This window comes from Lactuca sativa, chromosome 8 (assembly GCF_002870075.4).
Source record: "Lactuca sativa cultivar Salinas chromosome 8, Lsat_Salinas_v11, whole genome shotgun sequence".
Taxonomy (NCBI): domain Eukaryota; kingdom Viridiplantae; phylum Streptophyta; class Magnoliopsida; order Asterales; family Asteraceae; genus Lactuca; species Lactuca sativa.
In genome coordinates, this window is record NC_056630.2 from 125,561,140 (window position 1) to 125,576,196 (window position 15,057).

The 15,057-nt window shown below is 34.6% G+C and overlaps 1 protein-coding gene across 1 annotated transcript; it reads right to left on the reverse strand.

Annotated features, from left to right (window-relative positions):
- Positions 1-3,055: 3,055 nt before the first annotated feature.
- Positions 3,056-8,891, reverse strand: LOC111889256 (condensin-1 complex subunit CAP-D2). Its single transcript, XM_023885391.3, has 17 exons — positions 8,649-8,891; positions 8,215-8,558; positions 7,802-7,962; positions 6,528-7,707; positions 6,265-6,456; positions 5,564-6,184; positions 5,314-5,490; positions 5,158-5,225; positions 4,836-5,058; positions 4,657-4,756; positions 4,469-4,584; positions 4,332-4,389; positions 4,096-4,247; positions 3,804-4,017; positions 3,526-3,726; positions 3,337-3,442; positions 3,056-3,263 (listed from the first exon to the last, which is right to left on the reverse strand). Exons 1-17 carry the CDS (start codon positions 8,785-8,787, stop codon positions 3,260-3,262), a joined length of 4,056 nt encoding a protein of 1,351 aa, XP_023741159.1. The 5' UTR covers positions 8,788-8,891; the 3' UTR covers positions 3,056-3,259.
- Positions 8,892-15,057: the final 6,166 nt, after the last annotated feature.

Here is a 15,057-nt window from a genome sequence, read left to right on the forward strand (position 1 = left end):
AAAGTTATATAGGTTTCGAATAAATATGATGTAAGGATATGACCTACCTTGAAGCACATTCATTTAAGTGGTCTTTTTTATAAGTTTCATTAATTCTCAAAACTCTAACAACATAATCTACTATTAATCTACTAATATATATATATATATATATATATATATATATATATCATATTAGTACCATCAACTATTATAAGTTAGAAAACTTTTGAGTAATTATTATTAATTAGGTGAAAGTGAAAAGTTGTATCGACTTCAAATAAATATGGTGCAAGGATATGGTCTATCTTGAAAAACATTCTTTTGAATGACCTTTTTTAAGATTGATAATGATAAAGATATAGATATAGATAATAGGTCACATACAATGTAAAAACAATGTAAAACGAACATTGAAGCGGCATTGGTTCTCCATCATGTCTTTGACCATTCATTGGTAGCATGTTGATGAAATGTTGTCTAGTATACATTGATATCTTTTTATTGAAAGAGATTGCAAACTAACAGATTTTTCAAAACAATTGTTCATGATTGTTAAGGATGGAAAACAGAACATGCATCCGGGAAACCCGATACGTGAACCTAACTTGACCATGGAATCTCCAAGTTGACCGACGAGGATGAGATGGGGCATCTATGGATTAAAAACCCAAGGTCGTGTCTAATACCCTTTGTCCCTAATTCCAGTAAATATTAAAATTTTAAGAAAATGATCTAAAATTTATATTTATATGACAAACATACAATACCTAAAATTTAATTCCAAATATCTCAAGTCGGTTGAAATTATATCTTTCTTTTTTCTTGATTTATCTAGAAATTAAAAGTGCTTTCTTTATTTACCTATTTTTAACTTACATGACTTTTATCTTCTATCAAATGTTTTGTTCTTTTTATATTTTATACTAGCTGTAAAACTCATGTGTTACATGGGTTCATTTAAAAGAAAAATTATATATGAAGTTCTAAATATTTAAAAGTTTGAATTTATAAGAAAATTAGAAAAATATTTAATTATTAAAATTAATGTTTTTTTAAAATTTAAGCAAATAATTTAGATAAATAAACAAAGGAAACTAATTAGGTTTTAATTTATAAATTTAAAATTAAAAGGAAAGTCAATTAATGAAATTGATATCCATTTATTATTACATTTATTATAATTATTACATTTAAATATTGTGTAGAATTTGATAAAATGAAAAAAAAAAAAAAAAAAAAAAAGAAACACAAAATGCCATGTGGAAAAAATTTAATTGAAAATAACCACAAAATGACATGTGGCCAAATTAATAAGAGTATGACATGTGGCAAAAAGATTTTCATTTATTAGAGTAGATTTATTTATTTGTGCTATTAAAGAACGAATACCAAATACTAGGTATCACATATCATAAGTTTATTTTCTAGCATAGATAATTTAAGTAGGTTGTAAAACATTAGTCATGTTTAATAAAATGTGCATGTCTTTTATTAAAAAAAACAACATAATATGTTAGTATCTTGTTACAAATAAATAATCAAAAGTACCAAGTAATTGCAAAAAAATTATATTAATTTTTGGAAATTAACTGATATTTACTTTCAACTTACTTGTTATATATGGTTTCACTATCGATGTTTTAAAAACTGATTTTTAAGTTGAACCGTTCTGATGACTAGTTCCCGGTTCGACCCTCAATTCAATCGATTCAACCGTCAGTCTGCATCTAGTAGTGGTGATCATCGTTCTTCGAGTTATGTATACTTCGGATAACTTGATCGATCAAGTTATTCAATTTTTCTTTGGAAGTAGACTGTTTTTTTAATGACCTAAGTGAAATCGAACTATCAAAGTCCAATAAACCGGTTTAAATGTTTTTTATCAGTTTTATCACACCGGTTCAACCCAGTTTTTGATGAAAACCTTTCGTTTCAATCCGGTCTATAATTTAACATAAAACCGGTCGTTAAACCATTCTCTTCTACGGAAACCGATCCAACTGGCCTTGTTTGAACCAGTTTTTAAATTATTGTTTATTACTTGCAAATTTCTTCAAGTTTTACTTGACGACCTTTCGCCATCTTCATGTGTAGATTTTCATTTTCGTTTTATTGTCTCCTCATTCGAATATATTCAACTTTATTATCACAAATTGACATCTTTTCCATAAATATATTATGTATGGATAACTTCAATGCGAACATTATTTCGAAAATTTTACTTTTCTTATTTATTTGTATTTATTTTTTATTTCCTTCTTATCTGACATCTTCTAGGGAAAAGTCTCTCAACCCTACCTTGAGAAGTGATACCAACTAGGCCTGACAATCGTGTCGTGTTCGGGTTGGCGTGTCGCGGGTTGGCAGGTTGGCGGGTCAAAATATGTCAACCCAAACACAACCCATTTAAATATACAGGTCACGGGTTGGCGGATTTGGAACATAAACCCGTATATGACCCACCAACCCATTTATTTATACAAATTCACAAGTTGGCGGGTTCGTGAGTCAGATTTGGGTTCGTGGGTCCGAATTTTAGATATTTAAGTCTTAAACATCCAAATGAAAATTAAAAACATTTATAGAAACATGTTACAAACTTAGCCTTATAGGTTACAACTTATGACCTTAGACCATCCATCACAAGTCAGAATATCAAAACAGTCAAATGGTCTATGAATAAATGATATATATTATATAATATTTATTAAACATTAATACTTGATACATAAATACATTTAAAAATAAAATAATTTTTTTATTAAGAATATAAACGGGTTGGCGTGTCAACCCGTTTATTTTTTGAGAAACTCATATATGACCCGTTTAATAAACGGGTTGGCGGGTTGGCAGGTTAGCGGGTTGACGGGTTGAAAAACTCAACCCAAACCCATTTATTTCGTGTCGTGTCGCGGGTCGTGTCGCGTGTCGTGTCGAGAATTGCCAGCCCTAATACCAACCATTGTACATCCTTATTACCTCATTTGCATGGGACCAATAATGTTGTTTTATTTTTGCAAGAAATTGTTTTAGAATAAAAAAAACACTAGCTATATTGTTAAAAATGAAGGTGTTACCTCAATAATAAATATGAATTAGATGTATATATTATGGTGAGATGTTCCACAATAGTTTTAGAATAAAAATGAAGTAAATTACAAGCGATTATAATGTTCCCAACAACAGAGTATGTTGACATAAAACACCCAAAATGCATACATTACAAGAAACACAACCAATGCAATAGGAGGCTGAGAAAGCCTCATTCATCAACTAACTACCTGCAAAGCAATAAACAAGTCAAATAATGGGGGGTATGTTGGTAATTTAATAAAAGACATCTGGAATGCTCACCTTCTTCTAGACCTTGTAACTCTCACACTCACACTTGGGACATGAGAATCAGCCACCTTCTTTTCAGATACACCGTTGCTTTTCTTGGCTCTAGTCTTTGTTGTTCCTGCACCATGAATACATTCTTTGTATTTATATTTTATTTCATAACAAAAAAAAAAAAAAAATCATTAAAATTCATATTATTACCTTTTGGAATAACTTGTGGTGATTGGACCTCATCATCAAATGATGATTCTGACTGAATCACTTGACTAGAAGCATCATGTGAAGTTTCTTCAAACTCCACACTTTTTGGAGCTGGACCATGTTCCTCTTTATTAACACCAACATTTTCATTCTCATTCTCATTCTCATTCTCATCCATTGGAGGATCCATAACCTCACCATCTGTTTTGTTATCATTTTAACAATAACAAATCAAATAATTGTACAAAACTTTTAACTAATCAATCACACAAACAAACCTTCATCAGCTTCAGATTTTTCTTTTTCATTTTCATTTTCCTTTTCGAGATTCGTATCAACAATGATGTTCTTGATGGCATCAGCTTTCTGTTGATGAGCAGCTGCATTTCTTGCTGTGATTTCTTGCTCCTTTTTATCCTCGTGAAACTTGCTGATTTTTCCCTCAAACTCCTCAATGCATGACTTGAGTTCTTGTTTGGCAAATTTCTTTCCCTATAAAATAATAAAATGCAGTTACTTCTTGTTTAGAAGAAAGTCTTTGAACATATAAATAGTGGAATTCAAAAGTACCTTATTTATGATGGTTCTAAAATGGTCCATCACGGTTTCATTGGATAGAACATGCTCATAAACTTTGAATAAATCTATCAGTTTCTTGATACCCTTGTCAGTAAATGATAGCTGTGCAAGACAGTATGATATGTTTTCCCATTGCTTAGCATCTGCAATTAAAAAAAAAAAACAAATTAGATTAAATCATAAAAGAAAATGTTAATTAAAAAAAAACAACTGTTGAAAGATTTTACCTGTCACACCGCTAAATCTATGGCATAGCTTTTCAACAAGAGCTTCCATTTGCTTGTCCTGAAAATTTACAAAAACTCAAAACTTTGACTTTATTGTATAACTCATCACTTCCATAAAAACCAATCTGCTTCTCTACCTTCTTGATTGACCCAATCAAAAACTGCATGATGTTGAAGAAAGATTCTCTTTTCAAATCCTGGTTTGATAGCTTTCCGAGAATATCCGGTAATAAATTATATATCGGATTATTCCCTGAAAAAGGTAAAATGAGTAATTAATAATGACACTTCAAAAATGCAACTATTCATAAGGGTTAAGATTTACCTTTCTTTGAGAGCTCATTAAAGAAAAGTTTTGCAAGATTAGAAATCCTTTCATTTTCATCTTCTAGTCGCATTGCCATCTCATTTATATGGCCTTTAACCTAACCAATAAAAACAACCATATTCAAAATGATTTTAAAAACTGTTGTAATGAGTTAGGTAATTAGAAAGATGTAGAACCTTCATCATGTCATTGAGGATGAGATGAGAGAGAACTAAAACAGCATTTGTCCTGACAGAAACTGAAGGATCATGAAGCCTGGAGTACATGTTTTCAGTCCATGGTTCTAGAAGATTTGGAAACCGAACTGCCAGGTCACCAAGAGAAATTGTACAGTTGGAGCGAACAGTTTCTGATGGAGCATTCTCAACCACAGTGAATAGAAGCTGGAGATTTGCCTCGCTGCCAAGTAGATCACACACATTTTTATATTTTTTTAGAAAATTAAAAAAGAAAGACAGAATATGAAATATGAAGAGGGTAAAAAGAAAGAGGTCCTACCAAAAGTTGGCGTCTATAATCATCAATCTGCTTAAGGCAAGCATCCCGGATGCCTGCAATTCAGGATACTGAGATACAGAATGTAAACCATGTTAGCAGCTATATAAAATAAAACTTATAAACCAAATCAAAATAGCAAATGTTCAAATTAATCACCTTCTGCAACAAACCAAAGTTTCTACAAAGTTTTGACAAAAACGGTGCACAGTGTCCAATCAAGTTCTTTTCATTAGAAGCTCCATAAACAATTTCCTTTTCTGCCCTTTCAGAAAGTATGTCAAGCAAAGCATCCTCAGAAGCAGCAACACCTAATTCCGCATTTATACCATCCTCCTATAAAAAAAAAATTTTAAAAAAGTAAAAAAAGATGAAAGGAAACAAAGTAGCTAAAAAGACGAGGTTTCACCTTTTGTTCAGGTTTGTCGACATGTTGACCTTCTGCCATCAGTTTATCTTTCTTTGCTTTCTCTTTTTGGATCTTTCTAACACAAGACTCAATATAAACCAACTGGTTCATGGCAACATGGCTTGTAACATACAGAAACCTACTTAGTTTCGAAGCCTGAACTACAGTAAGGGCATCCGTGTCATTTTGCAACTCATCAACTCCAACAACAGAATGATAAGACTTCAACACCAAATCAGCTGCTAGGGTTTCTGGGGAAGGATGGATAGCATAGATTGTACTGATTGCTCTATCTGCAGCAGCATACCAAATGTGTTCTGGAAGCCAAGATCCAGTAACTAAACTATCCAAAACACCAAACACCCTGCTTCCATGATTAGTCAACAGATTTTTTTGGTCATCAAGGGTCAACCTTTGAAGTGCAATACAAGCTGTTCTTGCAAGCAAAGGTTCTACCTTTGCCCACCTACCAAAACCAATATCTATAATGTCTTGTAGATGAGAACTTAGAACTTCAGGTGATGATTTTGCAGCCATACATAACACAGATAGGGCCCCACGGCTGCGTTCTGCACTTGTTCCACTCACATTGAAACAGAAGTAATCCCACAATGCTGCCACCTGTCACCAAACAAGAACTCTGTCTTATGGTTCATAACTTTATACGAGTAAGATTAGTGATTTAAGATTTAAGACCATACCATGCTAGCAGAGATGTCCCCTTTAGAGACCAATGCACCAATAATGAACTCCAATGCTGCAAGATCTCCAACATTTGAATCAATGGCAAGTGTTATAAGATTTTTAGCAGTTTCGGTTGGGTTCTTTGTTATGTAGATTGTAATAAATGCATTCTCCACAGCTTCATAAATTGATTTGTCTTGGGAAAATACCTTCAGACATGAAAACCAAAATGAGAAGAAAAATACCTACAAAGGAAAGGCTCAAAAGCATTAATGCTTACCAGTGGCAACATCTTTCTAAGACAAGCTTCTGACTCATCAATCTGGAACTGTTTACATCTCATAAGCAATAAGATTGTGTTTTCAACATCAGATGCTGATGAAGAAGCCATTAACTGAACAAGAATCGGCATAGTGGCAGATATACATTTGGAAAATCTCAAGCCTGCTTCAAGTGATGCAATCAAAGTCCTGGTTTGCTCCAAATTCCCAACATCTGGTACTGAACTATCCATTTGAGTGCTTTGCTCTTCCTCTTGAACCATACAGCTGTCAGTCAAACTATCCTGCTTCTTGACGTTATCATTGTCATCAACTATTTCACCATCATCACTTCCAGAATCACTATTCAATGGTATTCCATCCAAAACACTTTCTGATGACACATTTGGTTCTAATTCATTCAACTTCTTCCTGTACTGCTTTAATGTTGCTTCAAATGAAGCTACACGAAGTTGTGGCCCAAAAGGGTTATGTTGCAGCATCATAATGAGTAAATTCAGTGCAGATTTTCTAACTATGGCACTCTTATCCTCTAACCTCCCAGCAGCTACTACAGCAACTTCATTCCATAAACCAATAGATACAGAATGTTCTTCACATAATTCAACCCAAACCTGTAGTACTTTACTTCTAGTATAAGCTGAAACATCCCTAGCACGTTCTAGAAGGATTTCCAACATTGCTTGTTTGGTTCGAAGGCGAATAGACTTTGAACTTACTTCACCTTCAATATCATTAAAAGCTTTAGCCACCAGCTTTCCCATTACTGCAACAAGAGCATTCCTAATCTTGTATGACTCTCCACCAAAATGAGGAACCAATAAACCAATGTTGGTTGAGATTAACTTTGGGATACGATCAGCAAGCTCTACAAGAAATCGCCCAATATTTTCAGCTCCAACAGTGTCTTTCACATAATCTTTTGGGTTAGTTCTTCCTATTTCTCTAATGAGAGAGATTGACAGGCTTCCATCAGAGTACTTTTTCTCTGCCCAAGCAACAGCATCAGCTAAATGTAGAACAACAAAGTCATGTTTATGAAGGATGTGTAGGATTGAAGCACAAGATTGTGCCAAATAGTGGTATTTGGTAGCACAAGTTCCAATCATGCGACATAAAGCTTCCTTTGCATCAGAATCTTTCAACAGTGTAGCGTTCTCAAACATAGAAAGTGCATTTCTACAACCACAGAAATCAGGCATATGTAATTGGAATAATCTTTGAATTTATAAAATAGATGGATATATTCAAGCTAATTAGATAGCTGGCATACCTCACAACAAAGGATAAATAATTTTCATCTGGGTCTGATGAGCCAAAGAGTGATGAGAGGTTGATCTCCAGGGAATTTGCAATCAAACTTAGTATACGTCCCCTTTGGGCCTCCCAATTCCAAGAGCTAGAAAGATGTTTCTTTCTGTTACTTGGCAGCACCTAAAATAGAAGGATGTTAATCCTCTTAACGGAACATACATCTCAGCTTCTTGATGAAAAAGCAAACACAAATCTAAGCGTCTAAAGACAATGGGCACTACTAAACCTAACGTGAACCGAATCACAGTTGTATGCAAATACATGTTGATCTTTTTAGGAAGAAAAAAAAAAGTACATATTGATCCTAACGTTAGGAAACAATAAGCACCGATAACACAATCAGCTATTAGTAAAAGATATAGATAGAAATACTTTGGTAGTGTTGCTGGAAGCACTGTTTGATTCCTGGGCTAGGACAACATGGATAAGAAAGAATGTATAAATCTTGAATGCATTCCGATGAGAATTAACTCGACCGAGTACTCTACCACCATCATCAGAATCGCGACCGTCGTTAGTCGGTGATGCTGGAACCCTAAAAAGAGAATCGATGTTCGGAAGCAAAACACTGAAGTTTGACCGGAGACTCTCGACTATATTCAACTTACAACCAGGAGTTAGGTCACCAAAACACTTAATCAATGAGTAAATCCGGTCGAATATTTCTTGCTCTTCAACACAAAACAGCTCTTTGTCGGACAAATCAAACGACACGCCTGCAATTCAAAATTTGGGGGGGCATTCAATTCAACTTCATTGAAATAGAATGAAATGGTTCAAGTAAAGCAGGTAAACGAAGATGGTACCTTTGACGAATTCTTCCAGATCTGAAGGTCGGAGAGATGAAATAGAGGTGAGGTTTTGGACGGATAGATGACCGGCGTCGTCTCCGGAGTCTTCTTCAAGGACGATTAGGTTTTGGGGAAACACGAACGGAGGAGACATGAGGGAATCTGGTGAAGAGAGAAATGAGATATTTCTGTGTGCTGTATTTGAAAGGGGAGATTTTGAAACGCTTGCAGGAGCGGGAAATGAAATAATGTAAGAGGAAGAAGAAGAAGAGAAAGGTGAAGTTGCTTAAAGCAACCTTTTAAATTAGACAAAACTTCACAAATGCTACATACGGTTTTCCAAAATCTGGAATTCAGTCCTTTAACTTTTTTTTTATCTTCAAGAAGGGTCTGATTTAAAAACTTTTCACATATATTCTTTTTGGATCGATTATGTGCTTTTTGTTTTTCAGAAACAAAAATTTTTGAAATCTGTGGACCATCTCTGTAATTCTCTACAGTAGAAGAGGTGAGACCAAACGGCTAAAGACTTTATTAAAATAAACTGATTCAAATAAGAAGCGTATTTGTTTTTTTTTTTACATTTGCATGTTGTTGTAGATATTAAAAAATTAAAATAAACTGATTTTATAAACTGAAAATAGTTTTTTAATACCAAAAAGTTAATAATGTATGACATTTTGGTAAGAATTTATGATATTTTATCAAAAAATAATGAGAATTCAACAATATATATATATATATATATATATATATATATATATATATATATATATTAGCAAAAAAAAAATCATCAAGAAATTATTATTATTCAATATAAAAAACGAAAAAATAAATCAACAAAAAAATAAACAAAAAAAACGAAAAAAAAAATGTGAAATAAGATAACAACAACATGGAAAAAAAATTGGAAGAGACAATATAACTGTTACGCCAAACAGAACACGTACAGAGGTTTTTTACTTTGAATGCTTCTAAAAAACACACAGTTGCGATATGAAAAGTGTAGTGCATGTACTGCTGTGACATCCCCATTTTCACGGCCAGAAAAGACCGATTTGTTTATGCTTTATTTTGGAAATCAGAGTATCCTTTAAAAAAAATGTTGCGAAATTTGTTCCCAGAAAACATGATAAATATATTATCAAAGCATTTCCGAAGAAATGTATTTTATTCATTTTAAAACATTGGGATGTCATCATCAGTACAGAAACATAAGCATAAACATACTTTACATTCATTTATATTAATGATCTACATTTCCTTAATCTCTCAGTGTAATGTAACTTCATATCAACATATGTGATACAAATAAACTCGAGTGGGTCAGGTTGGGAAACTTAGTGAGTACATAGGGTTTTCAACCCACAATAATATAATTATGTTTAATCATTAAACAATCAACCCAATTACCCATCATCATTATCTTTTTTATTTCTTATGGATCTACCATAAGAATCATTTATCATTCACCCATTAAGTCCAAAGGATTTTCCTAAGGAGTAGGCACAGCGTCCATCGTTGCCAATGACATAGTTGTCAGTATTATCTATTAAGCACAGCTGTCAATATTATCATTTAGGCACAGCTGCCAGAATTGTGACATTATCTATTAGGCGCAGCTGTCATGGCTATGAATTATGATGTTCTCTATTAGGCGCAGCTACCGATGCTATCCTTAAAGCGCAGATGCTAGGATGTTTAGAGTATATCGTATATCAAAAACATTTACAGGTTATGACGCAACTGCCAATGCTTATCTATAGGGTACTAGGTCCATTGTTGCCAATGTTCACCTATATGGCACTATGTTTATACTGTCAATGCTCCTTTATATCAACTTTCATTCCTCATCATTCATCTACCCATGTTTTGCCCAACATATTTTGTAGATATAAAATACATATACAGTTTAAATCATTTAAAACATGTATAAAATCGTTCATCCAGCATAGATAGCAAGTATACAGATAACACATAGCACGTAATTTATATAAAATACTTCATATATATGTGTAATATGAAAGTAACTATGCACTTATTTGTCAAAGTGATGATTCCAAGCTCAGGCAACGCTTCGCTTCTAACGATTATATTTTCCTTCGATAAAACCTAGCATTATTATCGCTAAGTTTTAGTCTAATCTTTATTGCGACTAATTATTAGTCTAGATTCATCATTAACTCGAAGTCTACTTTCATGATCTATGAAGTGAGGAACAACTAGGTAGGATCATATCGGAGGTAGGTCCCGTTTGGTATACGAAGTATATTGTTTGGAAATCTCACTTTAAACACCTCACTAAATCACAGCCTAGACATCATCCCCGTAAGTAGATCAATCAGTATAATGACTTTGAATCATTGATAAATCTTATTTATAGGTTCATCATAGTGATATTAAAGTAGAGTGGGCATAACTCACTTATATTGGAGTTTAGCGAAGAAACCGGACTCTGCACGGGCAGAACTTTTGAGCCGAAAACTCTTCTTCCCGGGGTCTTTTGGCCCTCTGGGACTCGCTACTAACTCCTAAGAAAAGCTAGAGAAAAGCCTTGAGGCTTTGGGGGTACTTGGGAGAGAAGCTGAGAAAAGGTGTGAAGAAAAATGAGGAAAAACGCCTCTATTTATAGGTTGTCAGCGTTGAGTACGCTGAGCGTACTCAAGAATTACGCTGAGCGTAATGGGTTTTTAAGGGTTACGCTAAGCGTACTCAAAATTACGTTGGGCGTAATTTGCCATGTGTCACGATCTCATGCAAAGCCATGGGGAAGAAGGTGATTGCGCCCACGTGTCACTCGCTGGTTACTCTAAAAACTAATTATCTTCTAAAATATGTAACTTTTGCATACGAGCTTCGTTTTTTACGTTCTTTATATCCGCGCGTAGGCGGAACCATACTCTACAACTTTCATTTAGACTCCATCAGTTAATTAAAATTATTTTTAACAGACCTGGACAAGTAAAGTCCGTTGAAAATTCATAACTTTGTCATCCGACGTCCGTTTTCGTCTGTCTTTTTATCGTTGAGATCCTATTAACGAGATATTTGATTCTCGTTTAAATTGTATCAGCTAAAAATCGTTCGATCTAAAATTCGAAATTCAGGTTATGCATTGCTATGCTAAATCATAGAAAAATCATAACTTCCTCATATGAAGTCAGATTTTGACATTCTTTTTATGTACATTCTCGGTTTAACATATACTACGAATTTTGTTTAGATTCCTAAGGCTAAAAAGTAGTTTATCAAAAAATCACTTTTTACGATTCCCAGTACCATACAGGTTTTGCCGTAAAACTTCGACAGGTCATAACTTATTCGTTATAACTCGGATTTCAGCGTTTGTTATTTGTAAGGAACCCTTGTGACATATACTATAACTTGGTTAATATTATTTAGTCTAAATAATATTCTATTAAAAATTCATTTTTTTACGCTTATTGTCTATAAATTGACTAGCCCGAATATGCAGGCGTTACAACTGCACCGCGCAATAATAAGAGGTCTGAAGAGGTTATTTACAAAAAAAACAAACAACACCTTACTCACTCTACACTTTTGGTCCATCCTGAGTAAATCACGTGAGGAAAAGTACGTTTTTTACACTCCTTAGGATAAGAGGAGTGGTAACACTCCTAACACCATGTCACGTCAGATCTTGTATGCATGTATTAAAGAGAATTTAACAATAATTTAATCATTAATTAAATTAATAAGGGCATATTAGTAATATTACATATATGTATTAATTAATATCCAAATTTATCCATTGATATCCCTTATTGTGGGACCAGTTGTTTACGTATTAAAACCCTAGACATCGAATCACGACTCAAAGGAAATTGATCTTTCTTCCTCGCAGAACAATCAATTGTTCTTGATCTATTTCTGATCAATCATCACCATCAGCCACTTTCCAAAACGTCTTTGTTCTCATTATTGTAATTGTCGTCGTACACCAACACCAAAATGTAACATCTTGTTTCGAATTATTTTGTGATTTAAGGCCCGTGGGCCTTGATCCGAGTATGAGAAGGTTTTTAGGGTTTGAGGGAGAAAGGTTTAGGCCCTTTTGGGATGTGGGTAAGCTAGGTTGTGTGATAAAAGTGTTCGGTTTGTGCTTTAGAGCCCAAATGTATTGTTAAAGGCATTTGTTCAGGCTTTTCATGAATTTTAAATATGAGTTTGAGTGGCCTTCAGGAGGAATAAAGTTGATAGAATTTTATGGCTTCTCGTTACCTTTTCGTGGATATAAGGATCGTCAGAAACGATTTATAACGAAGAAGTTGTGGCCTTCGGAAGTTTTGTGGTTTAAGGCATAGCCGAGTACGCAAGGCGTACACAAAGAGTATGTTGGGCGTACTAGTGAAGAAGGCAGTACGCTAGGCGTACTGACCAGGATGGTCGCGAATGTTCTTCGGAGTAAGTTGGGCGTACGCCAATCATACCTGAACCTTATTTTAGGGTCTTGGACCTTATTAAAACTCCTTATCTCATAAACTAACCCTAATATCTTCGGCTTTCATCTCTTGAAACCCTGGAAATCGACCTTAAGCCTCCATTTGAGTGATTCTTGAGCTTTTTGGTGATTTAGTGAAGTTTTGGTGCTTATTGTGGAAGAAGGAGTTCCTTGAGGGAGCATTACTTGGCTTGGAGCTTTTGGATCCAAGCCCTAATCATATTGATCTAGCTCCAGAAAGCATAAAGTTTGAATCTTGGTGGCTTTCTCATCTGGATCTAGTGGGGTGATGACTTTTTATGTTTGTACATTAAAGAATAAGGAGCCTTGAAAGATAATAGCTTAAGCATCTAGCTTTTAGATATGAGTTATACACTTGTTGGTGCATCTTCCAGAGGTATCAAGTTCGAAACTTGCTCATTGTTGTGCTAGTTCTTGTTTTGAGTCCATTTTTAGTATCTTATGTCCCAAACTTGGAACTTTATGAGTTTGATTGTTACTCCCGTAGATCCGGACTAGTCAATTTAGAGACGATAAACATCAAGAATGACTTTTTATGGAAGATTATTTAGAAGGATTAATATTAACTAAGTTGTAGTATATGTTACAAGGATTTCGTACATATAAAGGACGCCGAAATCCGAGTTATAACGAAGAAGTTATGACCTGTCGAAGTTTCGCGACAGAACCAGCACGACACAGCGCGACGTAAATAGTGAATTTACGTTAGAGCGATATTTGGCCTTAGCGAGCTAAATGAAATTCGTATAATACATTAAACCGAGAGCGTGCATAAAAAGAACGTCTAAACCTGACTTCGTATGAGGAAGTTATGATTTTTCGAAGTTTCAGCATAAGCAGTATGCAACCCGAAACTCGAGATTGAGGTTGAGTGATATTTAGCCAAAACTTTCTAAATGAGAATTGAAGATCTCATCAATAGTAGTCAAACGATAAAAGACATACGAAAACGGAGTTCAGATGAAGGAGTTATGAATTTCGAACGGAGTTTTCCTGTCCCGGCCTACTAAAAATAATATATTAATAGTATATTGAGATTAAATTCAAAATTAGCCAACGGAGTCTAAACGAGAGTTGTAGAGCATAATCTCACCTTCGCGTCCATATAAAGAACGTCGAAAACGGATTTCCTATGCAAAAGTTATGAATTTCTGAAGTTCGGGTGAGATGCTCACCTTGGGAATTTTCGAGATGTAGAAGAAGAAGAAGAAGAACAAGAAGAGATTTCGATCCTAGCTTGTGTTCTTGGTGAGATTCTCGAAATGGGGGTGCTCTAGGGGTCATATACACGAAAATGAGAGTGTAAGTGGAATGATCTTGGCATAAACATGAAACAAAACACTTTGAGTTTAACATGGACTTACCAAGTTCTTGAAATTGGTTGAAGAAACCCCACAAATGGCTTGCACCCACACAAAATTTTTGAGAGAAGGAAGAGGATGTTCTAGTGGGTTAAGTGAAGAAAATGAGATTTGTGGAGTGTGTGTATGTGTTCGGCCTGAAGTTAAGAAAGGGAGGGAGGAAGGAGTGTGTTGACTTATGGAGAGATGATAGGATAGTTACCTTGATACATGCAAGATTAAGCATGTATATATTGGGGGGGGGGGGGGGGGGTAATAAGGAGGTGACACCCTTATTATCCACCCATTTTCCTTTTTTTTTTTTTTTTTTTTTTTTTTGCTTAAGGCCATAACCGAGCAAAGGGGTTTTCAGCCCAAAAAGATGGCCTAAGAAGGATGGTTCTGATTTTTGGCTTGGCCCAAAAGAGTTTTCGGTCCAATAGGAGGGCCTAATAAATGTTTGCGGCGTAACAAGGCCCATTGAAGCGCTCTCGGCCCAATAGTGGTTTTCGGCTCATTAAGGCTCAATAAAAAGTTTTTGGCCCAATATAGAGTCGAATAGAAGTTTTCGGCCCATTAAGGCCCAAATATGGGTTTTCAG

Bases quoted from the DNA above. Each gene is read 5' to 3' on its own strand.
- LOC111889256 (XM_023885391.3), bottom strand. From the start codon at position 8,787: ATGTCTCCTCCGTTCGTGTTTCCCCAAAACCTAATCGTCCTTGAAGAA. The intron at 3,727-3,803 runs GTTTGTTTGTGT...ATAACAAAACAG, and splicing joins AAAATCTGAAGCTGATGAAG to ATGGTGAGGTTATGGATCCT. The intron at 3,443-3,525 runs GTAATAATATGA...TTCATGGTGCAG, and splicing joins ACCACAAGTTATTCCAAAAG to GAACAACAAAGACTAGAGCC.